This window comes from Oncorhynchus mykiss, chromosome 29 (genome assembly GCF_057628025.1).
Source record: "Oncorhynchus mykiss isolate SJ-2025 chromosome 29, ASM5762802v1, whole genome shotgun sequence".
In the NCBI taxonomy this organism is placed as follows: Eukaryota; Metazoa; Chordata; class Actinopteri; order Salmoniformes; family Salmonidae; genus Oncorhynchus; species Oncorhynchus mykiss.
The window spans coordinates 11,730,531-11,746,539 of NC_143050.1; the positions used below are offsets into that span (position 1 = coordinate 11,730,531).

The following is a 16,009-nucleotide window of genomic DNA, read 5'->3' on the forward strand; positions in this document are numbered from 1 at the left end:
GATGAGCATGAAAACAATGTAAGCCATATGATGTGTCCGTCTCAGTCACCAGATCTCAACCCAATTGAACACGCATGGAAGATTCTGGAGCAGAGCCTGAGACAGCATTTCCCACCACAATCAACAAAACACCAAATTATGGAATTTCTCATTGAAGAATGGTGTTGTATCCCTCCAACAGAGTTCCAGACACTTGTAGAATCTATGCCAAGGTACACTGAAGCTGTTCTGGCTCGTGGTGGCCTAACGCCCTAATAAGACACTAATTATTGGCATTTCCTTTATTTTTGCAGTTACCTGTATGTACAGGAAGGACCTGGTCCAAGATCAGCACTCCTAGTCTGAGAAGCTATGTGAATACAAGCCCAGGGCTCAGGCTACAAACACAAACCAATATATACGGCAAAGGACACATGAACATGTCACGTGCCTTCTCCAGCCTGGCTCGTATTTCCTCATGTGTGATCTCGTCCAGGGCCACAGGAGCAGACGGAAGACCACAGATCATGTCAAACGTTCTCCTGGACAGGAAGTGGGGCCATATCTCACCACTCAAACACTGATCATGCTCTCCACCAGCCTGTACATTATCCCAGGCTGAAACTAAAACATGGTACAAGTTAATACCACCTTATTAAATTAAGGGGGGGGGGGGGGTTTACTATGGAAAGTGCATAAGAGGCCACCTATCTATGTAGTAATATACCATATAGGACCTTATAGTTCACTCTGCTTGGAGTACACTGAAAGTGATACAACAGGACAGAGTTCTAGGACTAGATAGAAAGTGTCATATTTGAACATATAAACAGTGCGATCTTACAATACTAGTCCAATACTAGGCTTTTGCAGTGGTCTGGCCCCTGGAACAAACAACAGTCTTGGATGGCTGCCATCAACAGCTGAAGGAACTCCTGTGTTTGACCATGTTGGTCGACTGACCCCTCACATTGAACCTCTGAGGTTGAATAGTTTCCAGCTGAATGCCTTGGTGGCAGAGCGGAGTACGTCCTTTCGTAAAATAATCAGGGTGTTCTCTTCCATGTTCTCCGGATGGGACACCTGGGAGGCCACGGCAGACAGCAGTAGCTGTAGGTGAACCCTACGATAAAAACAGAAAAAAACGATGACATGATACGGAGACATCGTTTGGAGGAGAGAGGATATAGGCTGGGAAAATGTAACAGCCCCCTGGGCAAAGACTAGCGTTGCCTAATACATCAGACTGATACCATCGTTACCCCATGGATATTCCACTCTCTAGCGATGATTCCATAACTTTCCATTGCATTCTTGTCTTTGGTATTATGAAATCATAGATAAGCAAAAGCCTGACATCTAATGGAAATAAATAACAAACATGTAGGCCTGATCTTGTGTATGATGATGCCAACTTCAGATATACTTACTCTTCTGTCGTCAGGATGGTCTTCTCCTCTTGGCTTCGACAGTAGGAAACGGGGCATGTTGGCTGTTGTACAGTTGTTGGGCGCAGGTGAGGAGAAGAGCACTTCATGGGTGACAGAGAGAAAGACTCCTGAAATTCATAAAGAAAAAGTTAGGCTCACAAAAGTCCAACTGTCAACCTTCCAGTATTCATTTCGATCATAAAAACGTTAAGACTTGGCTTATTGTCACTTAGTTTAACTTGATCGTGCAGCTTCAACCTCCTCCTACAGGTGGCAGAAATGATGCCCAGACAAGAGCTGGTTTTCCCAAAAGAATCGTTGCACTACAATCATCTTTCGTTCATTTAATTTCAATGGAATTAAGATTATTTTAGTACTATGATGCTTTTGGAAAATCCAGCCGAGGACAGGAGGATGTTAGCGTGAGATCAGAAATTGCAACAGATTACGCCAATTCTGTTGCAAAACACAAACGGAACAAAGTCGAGAGGGATCTATCTGAATTTGTCCCAAATACATCCGTGATTCCATACCAAACGTTGACTAAAGTTATGGAACTTTGTTCTCCAAGCGTGACGAGAAAGGCAAGTCAGGTTACACAAAATTCCTGATTAATTTAACGCTAACACGCTTTAACTATATATGGAAATGATGCACAAGCGAGTCAACGTTTCGTTGTTTCCAAGGGGAACTGTTTTTTCAGTCGGACCACAGTTTCCGGTCCGTCAGTGAAAATAGTCCGACTGTAATTGTTTCAGGGTTCAGTGTAAAGCTGAAGAAGTATATATATACAGAACACAATGGCTACTTAGAGAGCGTGGATCTATGGTGCTCGAAGTACATGAACGTACTTACCCAGGACCTGCACATTACACTGGTTTATGAAAACACGATCGCCTTATCAATTTATAAACCATGAACCTCAGAATAGTACTTATTTTGTGCCTCTCCGCTCTGTCTTGCATCGCAGGTAAGGAACATTCACTGATGCTAATCAACTTTTTCGGCACAATTAAATAATACAACAGATACAGCTTCACAACTGTAAATCTTTGACTCTGCAGACGATGAAGGAATGGTGAAAATTCCAGGAGGAAAGATGACGATGGGGACGAACTCAGCCGACGGCAGGGATGGAGAATCACCCACGAAAGAAGTGACAGTCGATCCATTCAGTATCGATAAATATCCCGTCACTAATTCTGACTTCAGGTAACTTACTTTGATACAGCGATGATGATACTTCCCAGTAAGCAACATTACGTTGAAAGGATGTATAAAATACTTATTTTCCAGACGTTGAAGTTGGGTTAATTTTAAGTATTGAAAAAAATGAAAATGTGTATTTTCTGGACGTTGAAATCAGGTTCATTTTCGGTTCTGTCTTTTTTTTGGTAATTTATATTGGCCATACTTGGCCATACTTCAACTGCACATACATTCTCAAGGAAGTAAGGATTATATCACAATGACAATGTTTTTATCCATTTAATATAGGAAGGAGGAACCAATGGAAGATTGCAACATAGAATATATATTATTGCTCCCATCTGTCACATGGACTTATATTAGCTTTTTTTTTAACGGGCAGTGATGATGTTCAAAGTAGTCCAACCTACAGAATAAACCGACAGACTACTTCAACTACAAGAACATTCTCAGTAATGTTCTTTATTTTCTTGTTAGGACTGTGATACTGTACGTTGCTGTTGAATGCTCTGGATAAGAGTGTGCTGGATGAACAAAATGTAAATGTAAACATTCACAAGGCTGCGGGGCCTGACGGATTACCAGGGTACTAAGAGCATGCGCAGACCAACTGGCAAGTGTCTTCACTGACATTTTCAACCTCTCCCAGACTGAGTCTGTAATACCTACTTGTTTCAAGCAGACCACCATTGTCCCTGTGCCCAAGTAACCTGCCTAAATGATTACCGCCCCGTAGCACTCACGTCGTTAGCCATGAAGTGCTTTGAAAGGCTGGTCATGGCTCACATCAACACCATAATCCCAGAAACCCTAGACCCACTCCAATTCGCATACATCCACAGATGGCGCAATCTCACTGGACTTCCTGATGGGCCGCCCCCAGGTGGTAAGGGTAGGCAACAACACATCTGCCACGCTGATCCTCAACACCTGGGCCCCTTAGAGGTGCGTGTTTAGTCCCCCCCCTGTTCTCTCTGTTCACCCACTGCGTGGCCAAGCACGATTCCAACACCATCATTAAGTTTGCTGACGACACAACAGTGGTAGGCCTGATCACCGACAACAATGAGACATCCTATAGGGAGGAGGTCAGAGACCTGTCAGTGTGGTGTCAGGACAACAACGTCTCTCTCAATGTGAGCAAGACAAAGGAGCTGATCGTGGACTACAGGAAAAGGAGGGCCGAACAGGCTCCCATTCACATCGACGGGGATGTAGTTGAGTGGTTTGAGAGTTTCAAGTTCCTTGGTGTCCACATCACCCTCAAACTACCATGGTCTAAGACAGGCTTGAAGAGGGCACGACAAAACCTTTTCTCCCTCAGGACACTAAAAAGATTTGGTATGGGTGAGCATCCTGACCGGTTGCACTGTTATGGCAACTGCTCGGCCTCCAACCGTAAGGCGCTACAGAGGGTAGTGCGTACGGCACAGTACTTCACTGGGGGCAAGCTTCCTACTATCCAGTGTCACATCTGCTCCTGCAACACCCTCTAGTGCTCATCCTGTGTCTCCTTGACCTGCTGCCACTCCCCCAGTGCTCTCTCCCTGTGTTTGTGATTGTGTGGGCGGAGACAGGTGATCCCCACCAGCTGCAACCTGTTCCATAATCAAGACCTCTACAAATACTCAGTCCTGCCACTTCCACACTGCCAGATCGTAATCTCTGCTCAGTCAGTCCATGTTACTAGCCGTTTGTGCCTGTTTTCCCTTGCCTGACGCTGTTTTCCTCTCCGCTACAGTTCTACCCGCTCTGACTATGGTCCCTGTCTCCAGTCCAACTTCTTGTCAGTACTGCTGCTCTGTCCTGGATTCCCCACTCTACGCTCCCTTGGATTCCCCTTTGGACCTGATTACCCTGTTCAAACAGCTCTCACTCCAGCCTCAGCCTCCGCACCTGGTTTCCGGAAACCTGCCCGAGCTTCCCCTGGCCTGTGCACAATCTTCCCCCTGTGTTTCAATAAATACCTTGGTTACCTCATCCCAGTTTTCTCGTCTGAGTCTGCTCTTGGGTTCACCTGTTCCGCTCCACGTACCTTTATACTAGGCTTTGTCAGAGGAAGGCCCAAAAAATTGTCAAAGACTCCAGTCACCCATGTCATAGACTGTTCTCTCTGCTACCGCACGGCAAGCGGTACTGGAGAGCTAAGTCTAGGACCAAAAGGCTCCTTAACAGCTTCTACCCCAAGCCATAAGACTGCTGAAGAATTAATCAATTGGCCACCGGACTATTTACATTGACCCCCCCCCCCCCCCCTCTCTCTTTGTTTTTACAGTGCTGCTACTCGCTGTTTATTATCTATGCACAGTCACTTTACACCAACCTACATGTACAAATGACATAACCTGTACCGCCCGCCGCACATTGACTTGATACATGTACCCCCTGTATATAGGCTCATTTATTTTATTGTGTTACTTTTTATTTTTTTATTACTTTAGTTTATTTAGTAAATCTTTTCTTAACTATATGTCTTGAACTGCGTTGTTGGTTAAGGGCTTGTAAGTAGTATTTCACAGTAAGGTCTACCTACACCTGTTGTATTCGGCGCATGTGATGAACTTTGATTTGATGTGTTGCACAAGTTTGAACAGCACAGTGAAGTATGGCACAGAGTACACTATGGTGCAGTTTAATTTAGTAAAGTACAGTACGGTTTAGTTCAGTAGAGAACAGAGTCAACTTTTCTTTACTGTTCTGTACTTTACTTTTCTTGACTGTACTGTATTGTACTACACTCTTCTGTGTTCTACAGTACTATGCTGTCCAAACTTGTGAGAAATAATGTACGTCTATGTTTGGGCCAAATCGAGGCCGGTCCGGACCGGGCCAAATCTGAACCAAACACAGACGTCTATGAATGGTTCAGATCTGTTCTGGTCCGGACAAAGAAATCTATGTCCGTGGACGTTGAAATTGAGGCATGTCCGCACCAAGATGGCCAAAAGACAGTCTATGCTTGGTCGGTTTGTATGTGGGTACACTAGTTGACACTGCAAACTGAGAATATTGAAGTGGTTTATTGTCTTCATCCCAGGGAGTTTGTCAGGGCACAGAAATACAAGACTGAAGCGGAGACCTTTGGCTGGAGTTTTGTGTTCCAGGACTTTGTGTCTGAAGAGCTGAAGAGCAAAGTCACAGAGAAAATAGAGGTGTGTTGAAAGTCACTTCTGCATTTCATATCAAACATCTCTCACACTGATAGGTGAAAGGTAAGTCGTTTTTTTCAAGGGGGGGGGGGGGGGGGGGTCCTTCTGAATTGTGATAATGATTAACTCTCCTTTCACCCCTGAAGTCAGCACCTTGGTGGATGCCAGTCGAGCGGGTGTTTTGGAGGCAGGTAATGAAGTCATTTTTTTGTTTTTCCCATCCCCATCCCCCCTGTACTTATATCTGGACTACCTGACTCCTCTCCATGTGTTTGTCCAGCCTGCAGGTCCTGGTTCTGGGATCCGGGAGCGTCTGGACTCCCCAGTGGTCCAGGTGAGCTGGAACGATGCCCAGGCCTTCTGCAGCTGGAGGGGGAGAAGGCTGCCCAGCGAGGAGGAGTGGGAGTGGGCTGCGCGTGGGGGTCTGCAGGGTGAGTGGGGCTCGCTAAAAAAAAAAAAAATTGTAGTTGGATTATCTTTATTACAATGCCGGCTGGGGTGGATCTCCACAAAGAATAAGACATATCTCACCATATAATAAGAACCCATGGAATTAGAATTCTAAATCTTGTTATGTGTTTTTATTAAGCTTCAAATTAATAGCCATTCATGTATTCCTCCATTCCATGATGATAACAGAACCCCTTCTTCGCTCCAGGTAGAACGTATCCCTGGGGAAACAAATTCCAGGCCAACCGCTCCAACCTGTGGCAGGTCAGACGAATGACATCACATTCACCATCCTGAAATGAACATTCTAACGTTGTTCTCAACCCTCTCAGTAATTCTTTAAAAATATATATTTGGTTTGTGTGTTCTAAAGCCAAAGTTAAAACTTACATAACCTACATCCTACACAAGTTTCCATGTTAGGATTTGCTCAAAAATATTTTATTCATGATTTATGAAGTGTTTACAATTAGTATCCCTAACTTGTGTTTAGCAAAGTGGTCAAAGTTGCTGATTTGTTGCATTTACAGTGAATGGAAGTTGGAAGTGATGATGTCACAATGGCAAGCTTTTTTCAAAAGTAAAATTAAAGTGAATGATGATGGACAAAAAGAATGACGAAAAAATGTAGTTTAAAAGGTATAAATAATAGCAAAAAGTGGTATGCAACCACACTATTCCAGTCTGCACATTTTTAAGTTTGAATGGTGTAAGAGGAGGAGCGTGCAGAATAATAATGAGAGGAAGTATGATGAAGATTTAAAGTTGGGACTTTTGCTTCACAATTCCCACCTAAATAGTTAGCCTATAACATGTATTTAACAATCCCTTGAAAACGGCACGTAGTTGGTTTTAGAGGAGCTGGGGGGTCTCCTTGCTCCTCAGCAGCCAAATCGAACACTATTGTGACGTTATATTGATTACGACCTGTTATAAATGAGACATATTATTATCCTGTTGGGTTTTGTATGTGTGTTTCAGGGCCTTTTCCCTGATGGAGACACAGCAGAGGACGGTTACCATGGTATCGCCCCTGTCACTGCTTTCCCTCCTCAGAACAGTTTTGGTAAATATCCCTTTATACAGCCTTCCACCCAGCTTAGTAATGGGAGAATCAGAGCATCACCATTTTCTTGATCCATATCCAATTCATTCAGAGTAGTGTATTGTAGTGTAGTGTCGGAGTAGTGTATAGGGAGTAGAGGCCAGGGGTAGTGTATAGGGAGTAGTGGCCAGGGGTAGTGTATAGGGAGTAGTGGCCAGGGGTAGTGTATAAGAGTAGTGGCCAGGGGTAGTGTATAGGAGTCGTGGCCAGGAGTAGTGTATAGGGAGTAGTGGTCAGGGGTAGTGGCCAGGAGTAGTGTTTTGGGAGTAGTGGATAGGAGTAGTGGCCAGGATTGGTGTATAGGGAGTAGTGGTCAGGGGTAGTGGCCAGGAGTAGTGTATATGGAGTAGTGGTCAGGGGTAGTGGCCAGGAGTAGTGTATAGGAAGTAGTGGCCAGGAGTAGTGTATAGGAGTAGTGTATAGGGAGTAGTGGCCAGGGGTAGTGTATAGGGAGTAGTGGCCAGGGGTAGTGTATAAGAGTAGTGGCCAGGGGTAGTGGTCAGGGGTAGTGGCCAGGAGTAGTGTTTTGGGAGTAGTGGATAGGAGTAGTGGCCAGGATTGGTGTATAGGAGTAGTGTATAGGGAGTAGTGGTCAGGGGTAGTGGCCAGGAGTAGTGTATATGGAGTAGTGGTCAGGGGTAGTGGCCAGGAGTAGTGGCCAGGGGTAGTGTATAAGAGTAGTGGCCAGGGGTAGTGTATAGGAGTAGTGGCCAGGGGTAGTGTATAGGAGTAGTGGCCAGGGGTAGTGTATAGGAGTATTGGCCAGGAGTAGTGTATAGGGATTAGTGTATAGGAGTAGTGGCCAGGAGTAGTGTATAGGGAGTAGTGTATAGGGAGTAGTGGCCAGGAGTAGTGTATAGGAGTAGTGGCCAGGGGTAGTGTATAGGAGTAGTGGCCAGGAGTAGTGTATAGGGATTAGTGTATAGGAGTAGTGGCCAGGAGTAGTGTATAGGAGTAGTGTATTGGGAGTAGTGGATTGGAGTAGTGGTCAGGAGTGGTGTATAGGAGTAGTGTATAGGGATTAGTGTATAGGAGTAGTGGTCAGGAGTAGTGTATAGGGAGTAGTGGCCAGGGGTAGTGTATAGGGAGTAGTGGCCAGGGGTAGTGTATAAGAGTAGTGGCCATGGGTAGTGTATAGGAGTCGTGTATAGGGGTAGTGTATAGGAGTAGTGGCCAGGGGTAGTGGCCAGGAGTAGTGTATTGGGGGTAGTGGCCAGGAGTAGTGTATAGGGAGTAGTGTCCAGGAGTAGTGTATAGGAGTAGTGTATAGGGAGTAGTGGCCAGGGGTAGTGTATAGGGAGGGGGTAGTGGCCAGGAGTAGTGTATAGGGAGTAGTGTATAGGGAGTAGTGTCCAGGAGTAGTGTATAGGAGTAGTGTATAGGGAGTAGTGGCCAGGGGTAGTGTATAGGGGGTAGTGGCCAGGAGTAGTTTATAGGGGGTAGTGTATTGGGGGTAGTGGCCAGGAGTAGTGTATAGTAGTAGTGTATAGTAGGGAGTAGTGGTCAGGGGTAGTGTATAGGAGTCGTGGCCAGGAGTAGTGTATAGGGGGTAGTGGCCAGGAGTAGTTTATAGGGGGTAGTGTATTGGGGGTAGTGGCCAGGAGTAGTGTATAGTAGTAGTGTATAGTAGGGAGTAGTGGTCAGGGGTAGTGTATAGGAGTCGTGGCCAGGAGTAGTGTATAGGGGGTAGTGGCCAGGAGTAGTTTATAGGGGGTAGTGTATTGGGGGTAGTGGCCAGGAGTAGTGTATAGTAGTAGTGTATAGTAGGGAGTAGTGGTCAGGGGTAGTGAACAGGAGTAGTGTATAGGGGGTAGTGGTCAGGGGTAGTGTATAGGAGTAGTGTATTGGGGGTAGTGGCCAGGAGTAGTGTATAGTAGTAGTGTATAGTAGGGAGTAGTGGTCAGGGGTAGTGGCCAGGGGTAGTGTATAGGGATTAGTGTCCAGGAGTAGTGTATAGGGAGTAGAGGCCAGGGGTAGTGTATAGGGAGTAGTGGCCAGGAGTGGTGTATATGAGTAGTGTATAGGGAGTAGTGGTCAGGGGTAGTGGCCAGGGGTAGTGTATAGGGAGTAGTGTCCAGGAGTAGTGTATAGGGAGTAGAGGCCAGGGGTAGTGTATACGAGTCGTGGCCAGGAGTAGTGTATAGTAGTAGTGTATAGTAGTGTAGGGAGTAGTGGTCAGGGGTAGTGAACAGGAGTAGTGTATAGGGGGTAGTGGTCAGGGGTAGTGTATAGGAGTAGTGTATTGGGGGTAGTGGCCAGGAGTGGTGTATAAGAGTAGTGGCCATGGGTAGTGTATAGGAGTCGTGGCCAGTAGTAGTGGCCAGGAGTAGTGTATAGGGAGTAGAGGCCAGGGGTAGTGTATAGGGAGTAGTGTATAGGAGTCGTGGCCAGGAGTAGTGTATAGGGGGTAGTGGTCAGGGGTAGAGAACAGGAGTAGTGTATAGGGAGTAGTGGTCAGGGGTAGTGGCCAGGAGTAGTGGCCAGGGCTAGTGTATAAGAGTAGTGGCCAGGGGTAGTGGCCAGGGGTAGTGTCCAGGAGTAGTGGCCAGGGGTAGTGACCAGTAGTGTATAGGGAGTAGTGGTCAGGGGTAGTGGCCAGGAGTAGTGTATAGGGAGTAGTGGCCAGGAGTAGTGTATAGCAGTAGTGTATAGGGAATAGTGGTCAGGGGTAGTGTATAGGAGTCGTGGCCAGGAGTAGTTTATAGGGGGTAGTGGCCAGGAGTAGTGTATAGGGAGTAGTGGCCAGGGGTAGTGAACAGGAGTAGTGTATAGGGGGTAGTGGTCAGGGGTAGTGGCCAGGGGTAGTGTATATGGAGTAGTGGTCAGGGGTAGTGGCCAGGGGTTGTGTATGAGAGTAGTGGCCAGGGGTAGTGTATAGGAGTAGTGGCCAGGGGTAGTGTATAGGAGTAGTGTATAGGGAGTAGTGGCCAGGAGTAGTGTATAGGGAGTAGTGGCCAGGGGTAGTGGTCAGGAGTAGTGGCCAGGGGTAGTGTATAGGAGTAGTGGCCAGGGGTAGTGGCCAGGAGTAGTGGCCAGGGGTAGTGTATAAGAGTAGTGGCCAGGAGTAGTGTATAGGAGTAGTGGCCAGGGTTAGTGGCCAGGAGTAGTGGCCAGGGGTAGTGTATAGGGAGTAGTGGCCAGGGGTCGTGTATAAGAGTAGTGGCCAGGAGTAGTGGCCAGGGGTAGTGTATAGGAAGTAGTGGCCAGGAGTAGTGGCCAGGAGTAGTGTATAGGGAGTAGTGGCCAGGGGTAGTGTATAGGGAGTACTGTATAGGGAGTAGTGGCCAGGAGTAGTGAATAGGGAGTAGTGGCCAGGAGTAGTGTATAGCAGTAGTGTATAGGGAGTAGAGGCCAGGGGTAGTGTATAAGAGTAGTGGCCAGGGGTAGTGTATAGGGGTAGTGGCCAGGAGTAGTGGTCAGGGGTAGTGGCCAGGAGTAGTGTATTGGGAGTAGTGGATAGGAGTCGTGTATAGGAGTTGTGTATAGGGAGTAGTGGTCAGGGGTAGTGGCCAGGAGTAGTGTATAGGGAGTAGTGGTCAGGACTAGTGTATAGGAGTAGTGGCCAGGGGTAGTGTATAGGAGTAGTGGCCAGGAGTAGTTTATAGGAGAAGTGACCAGGGGGTAGTGTATAGGAGAAGTGACCAGGGGTAGTGTATAGGAGTAGTGGCCAGGGGTAGTGTATAGGAGTAGTGGCCAGGAGTAGTTTATAGGAGAAGTGACCAGGGGGTAGTGTATAGGAGAAGTGACCAGGGGTAGTGTATAGGAGAAGTGACCAGGGGTAGTGTATAGGGAGTAGTGGCCAGGGGTAGTGCATAGGGAGTAGTGGTCAGGGGTAGTGTATAGGGATTAGTGTATAAGGGGTAGTGGCCAGGGGTAGTGTATAGGGAATAGTGGTCAGGGGTAGTGTATAGGGGGTAGTGGCCAGGAGTAGTGGCCAGGGGTAGTGTATAGGGAATAGTGGTCAGGGGTAGTGTATAGGAGTCGTGGCCAGGAGTAGTTTATAGGGGGTAGGGGCCAGGAGTAGTGTATAGGGAGTAGTGGCCAGGGGTAGTGAACAGGAGTAGTGTATAGGGAGTAGTGGTCAGGGGTAGTGGCCAGGGGTAGTGTATAGGAGTAGTGTAAAGGGAGTAGTGGTCAGGGGTAGTGGCCAGGAGTAGTGTATATGGAGTAGTGGTCAGGGGTAGTGGCCCGGAGTAGTGGCCAGGGGTAGTGTATGAGAGTAGTGGCCAGGGGTAGTGTATAGGAGTAGTGGCCAGGGGTAGTGTATAGGAGTAGTGTATAGGGAGTAGTGGCCATGGGTAGTGTATAGGGAGTACTGGCCAGGAGTAGTGTATAGGGAGTAGTGGCCAGGGGTAGTGTATAGGAGTAGTGTATAGGGGTAGTGTATAGGAGTAGTGGCCAGGGGTAGTGTATAGGAGTAGTGGCCAGGGGTAGTGTATAGGAGTAGTGGCCAGGAGTAGTGGCCAGGGGTAGTGTATAAGAGTAGTGTATAGGAGTAGTGGCCAGGGTTAGTGACCAGGAGTAGTGGCCAGGGGTAGTGTATAGAGAGTAGTGGCCAGGGGTAGTGTATAGGAGTAGTGTATTGGGAGTGGTGTATAGGAGTAGTGTATAGGGAGTAGTGGCCAGGGGTAGTGTATAGGAAGTAGTGGCCAGAGGTAGTGTATAGGGAGTATTGGCCAGGGGTAGTGTATAGGAGTAGTTGCCAGGAGTAGTGTATAGGTAAGTGACAGCACAATGATTCTGCCTGGACTGTCGGGTTGAAGAACAAAAGTCACGTAGGAGTGACTCCACAGACATTGGACAATGGGCCAGGGGTCCATTTATAATTTGTCATCAGTTTGTCTCTCTGTCCCCTCCCTCAGGACTATATGACATGATAGGAAATGCATGGGAGTGGACATCTACACCCTTCCCTGGAGGACGACCAATGTTCGTGCTGCGTGGTGGTTCCTGGATCGACACGGAAGATGGATCAGCCAATCACAAGGCTCGAATCACGACCAGGCAAGTGAACGTTTAGGATGCAAAGCTTACCCAGTAGGCATACGACGTGATAAAGACGTATTTTACTTGTTGAAATCTGGTCGGGACGTCTTATGCCCCCATTACATGTAATATACTAGAAACATTCCAATTATAAAAAAATGTGAGCAATTATCTGTTCCAGCAGGGTTTGCATGATTCAGCTTGTCAAACAACAGCTGGCAGAGCGCACCAAAGCGGGTTAGGGTCTTGTGGCATACTGTATCCAGTCAACACGCTGGGCTCGGGCCTAATCCGAGACTCGGTGGACTCGGCATGGACTCGGACTCAAGGGGGTTCATGCAGGCCGAGCTCTTCCCGAGTCCGTCAGTCATATTACCCCGAGCTCCAGCTAATGGTACCTGGGTCGAGTCCACTTCAGTTTACCCAGCCCAATTAACTTTTTCAGGAGTAGGGCCATTTGATGTTTCTATTTGGGCAGGTGTTAAAATACCTGTTTTAAAAAATTAAGAAATGTTATATATTTCACCCCCAAGTCATGGAAAGGGAAAGGTTGATGCCTAGTCAGTTGTCCAACTGAATGTATTCAACTTAAATGTGTCTTCCGCATTTAACCCAACCCCTCTGAATCAGAGAGGTGTGTCTTCCACATTTAACCCAACCCCTCTGAATCAGAGAGGTGCATGGGGCTGCCTTAATCAATCTCCACATCATCGGCGCCCGGGGAGCAGTTGTTGGGGGGGTTAACTGCCTTGCTCAGGGGCAGAACGACAGATTTTTACCTTGTCGGCTTGGGTTTCGATCCAGTAACCTTTCGGTTTTCAATGTATAGAATGAGGGTTTGAGGATCAGTTGCTGTTACTTTACTTGGAAAGTGTGGGTGTTGAAATGGGACTGTGTTTTGTTTCTGTGTTTCTACAGGATGGGGAACACTCCAGACTCGGCTTCTGATAACCTGGGCTTCAGGTGTGCTGCCAGGAATGACAAAACGGAGCTGTAGGGACCAATGAACGAAGACGATAAAAATGATGCCACAAGGGAGAGCAAGATAGCAACCAATTATAGGTGCTATGCAGTGACCATAGCATTTAGTAAAGTCAAGACTCAGACAGTGGTGATGATGTTGATAATGTGCAGGAACATTTTTCTCCTGTGGAGACCTGGGCTCAAATCAATCTGCTTAACCTATGTGTCTTTTTCTACAAACTACTGTAATACAAGCAATAAACAAGATTTTACATCAAGATGTTGTAAAATGTACTTACTTACAACCATTTTTCACACTTTGTCATTGTGCACTAAGAATATGCGACCAAATACTAAAATTTTGACAACTTAAATACAAGTAAGTGAATTTTATTCCAATACTTTTGTTCCCCTAAAATGGGGGTACTGTGTACAAAAAGTGCTGTAGTTTCTAAACGGTTCACCCGATATGGATGAAAATACCCTCAAGTTAAAGCTGACAGTCTGCACTTTAACCTCCATAGTCAAATGTATCATTTCAAATCTAAGGTGCTGGAGTACAGAGCCAAAACAACAACAAAAATGTATCACTGTCCCAATACTTTTGGTGCTCACTGTAAGTGATAACACAGAATGTAGGACTGAACCGAGCTGTAGGGCAATTCCATGGTAACGGAGTGATGCAGACACTAAGATTATTCATTTTAAAACATTTGAAACATACCATACAACTCTATGCACAAGGACTACTTTTAACCATTTGCGATCAAAGGGTTCTTAGAGCACTTATCTGTGCGTGGTCTTCTGAGTTGGGCCTCTGGGAGATTTAATGCTGACAGTAGATTTACGATGCCTTTGGTGATAACCTAAAAAAACGCATTCCATAGCATGAGTTGGTGTTTGTGTGCCGGGAGGTACCAGGGTGGAGATGGCTCGGGAATGGATAATGATGAGAGGAACCTTGTTTTGGGGGCCAGACCCTGGTTTCCACACAATGTGAACAGTCTTTACAGCAGATACTGTCTTCTGTGAATTTTTCATTTCTTTCATACAAATCCTAACCTTTTGACCCAATCCACACATCTGTTGTTTGTCATGTAGCCTAAGGGGTGTATCTTTGCTATAAAAGATCTTTGTATCCTTTGTGTCGGGGCTCTCAACGAATCATCTAAGGGTGGTTCGTCGACCAGCCATCGTTATTGCAGAGCACTCACATCATCCACTTATGTATGTGGTGTGACATGCTTTCCTTATTAATAAGTGAATAAAGATATAGTTGAAATATAACTGTGTGATAAGTAGGCAAGTCAGTTAAGAACAAATTCTTATTTACAATGACGGCCAAGGAACAAGTAGGTTAACTGCCTTGTTCAACGACAGATTTTTGCCTTGTCAGCTCGGGGATTCAATCTAGCAACCTTTACGGTTACTGGCCCAACGCTCTAACCACTAGGCTACCTGCCGCCCCACTTGTCTGTTAGCATGGCTCAGTATTGTAAAGCTTGCTGTCATTTCATGCCCATCCAACCTCGTGGAGAGCTATCCTATAGGTTTTCACTTCATCCCTTACTTACCTACACTACTTAGCTACACTGCGCAGTAGCTAGGTTTCCAATCCGATTGGCAACAGATTTTCATGTGAATATTCTAAAATCCGCATGAAGAAAATATGCACATTTTCCCACCAGTGGTGTGTTTCCACCAAACCGATTTAGTGCACACAAAATGTACTTCTTCACTTATGTTTTCATGTATTGAGATAAAAATGTCATTTTCAATGTGTTTCCATCGCATTTTCAACTCTACCGATAGTTTTGTCACAAACTGTTTTGTTAAATAGAAATTGTGCCTCCTCCAGTCTTGGCACATGCACACTAGCCAACAGCTCACAGACACAGTGTGGGTAGGCTGTGCGGGTAGGTTAGTCTACATCAGTGGTTCCCAAACTTTTTATTGTCCCGTACCCCTTCAAACATTCAACCTCTAGCTGCGTACCCCCTCTGGCACCAGGGTCAGCACACTCTCAAATGTATTTTTTTTTGCCATCATTGTAAGTCTGCCACAGACACACACTATTTTTTGTAATTTTTTTATATATTTTTATTTCACCTTTATTTAACCAGGTAGGCTAGTTGAGGTCAAATTCTCATTTACAACTGCTACCTGGCCAAGATAAAGCAAAGCAGTGCGACAGAAACAACAACACAGAGTTACATGGAATAAACAAGTGTGCAGTCAATAACTCAACAGGAAAAAAAAGAAAGTCTATATACAGTGTGTGCAAATGGCATGAGGAGGTATGGCAATAAATAGGCCAAAGTAATTACAATTTAGCAGATTAACACGAGTGATATATGAGCAGATGATGAGCGATGGTGTTTAAGTAGTGATACTGTTGTGCAAAAGAGCAGAAAAGTAAATAAAAACAATATGGGGATGAGGTAGGTAGATTGGGTGGGCTGTTTACAGATGGACTAAGAACAGCTGCAGCGATCGGTTAGCTGCTCAGATAGCTGATGTTTAAAGTTAGTGAGGGAAATGTAAGTCTCCAGCTTCAGCGATTTTTGCAATTCGTTCCAGTCACTGGCAGAGGACTGGAAGGAAGGGTGGCCAAAGGAGGTGTTGGCTTTGGGGATGACCAGTGAGATATATCTACTGGAGCGCGTGCTACGGGTGGGTGTTGTTATCGTGACCAGTGAGCTGAGATAAGGCAGAGCCTTAGCTAGCATAGACTTGTA

General features: G+C 46.1%; 1 protein-coding gene and 1 long non-coding RNA gene across 3 annotated transcripts; one reads left to right on the plus strand and one right to left on the minus strand.

Moving 5' to 3' along the window:
* Positions 1-280: 280 nt before the first annotated feature.
* Positions 281-2,115, minus strand: LOC110510213 (uncharacterized). Its single transcript, XR_002471539.3, has 3 exons — positions 1,943-2,115; positions 1,410-1,537; positions 281-1,102 (listed from the first exon to the last, which is right to left on the minus strand). It is a non-coding gene; the product is annotated as an uncharacterized LOC110510213 (long non-coding RNA).
* On the plus strand, positions 2,115-13,549 carry sumf2 (sulfatase modifying factor 2). Of its 2 annotated transcripts, none has more exons than XM_036968195.2 (9): positions 2,115-2,379; positions 2,474-2,621; positions 5,656-5,770; positions 5,914-5,958; positions 6,048-6,198; positions 6,426-6,481; positions 7,199-7,283; positions 12,185-12,326; positions 13,227-13,549. In XM_036968195.2, exons 1-9 carry the CDS (start codon positions 2,325-2,327, stop codon positions 13,303-13,305), a joined length of 876 nt encoding a protein of 291 aa, XP_036824090.1. In that variant the 5' UTR covers positions 2,115-2,324; the 3' UTR covers positions 13,306-13,549. The 2 variants fall into 2 exon arrangements, with proteins under 2 accessions (XP_036824090.1, XP_090082647.1); XM_090226521.1 differs by having other exon boundaries at positions 2,120-2,379; positions 4,360-5,770.
* The last annotated feature ends 2,460 nt before the right edge of the window (positions 13,550-16,009 follow it).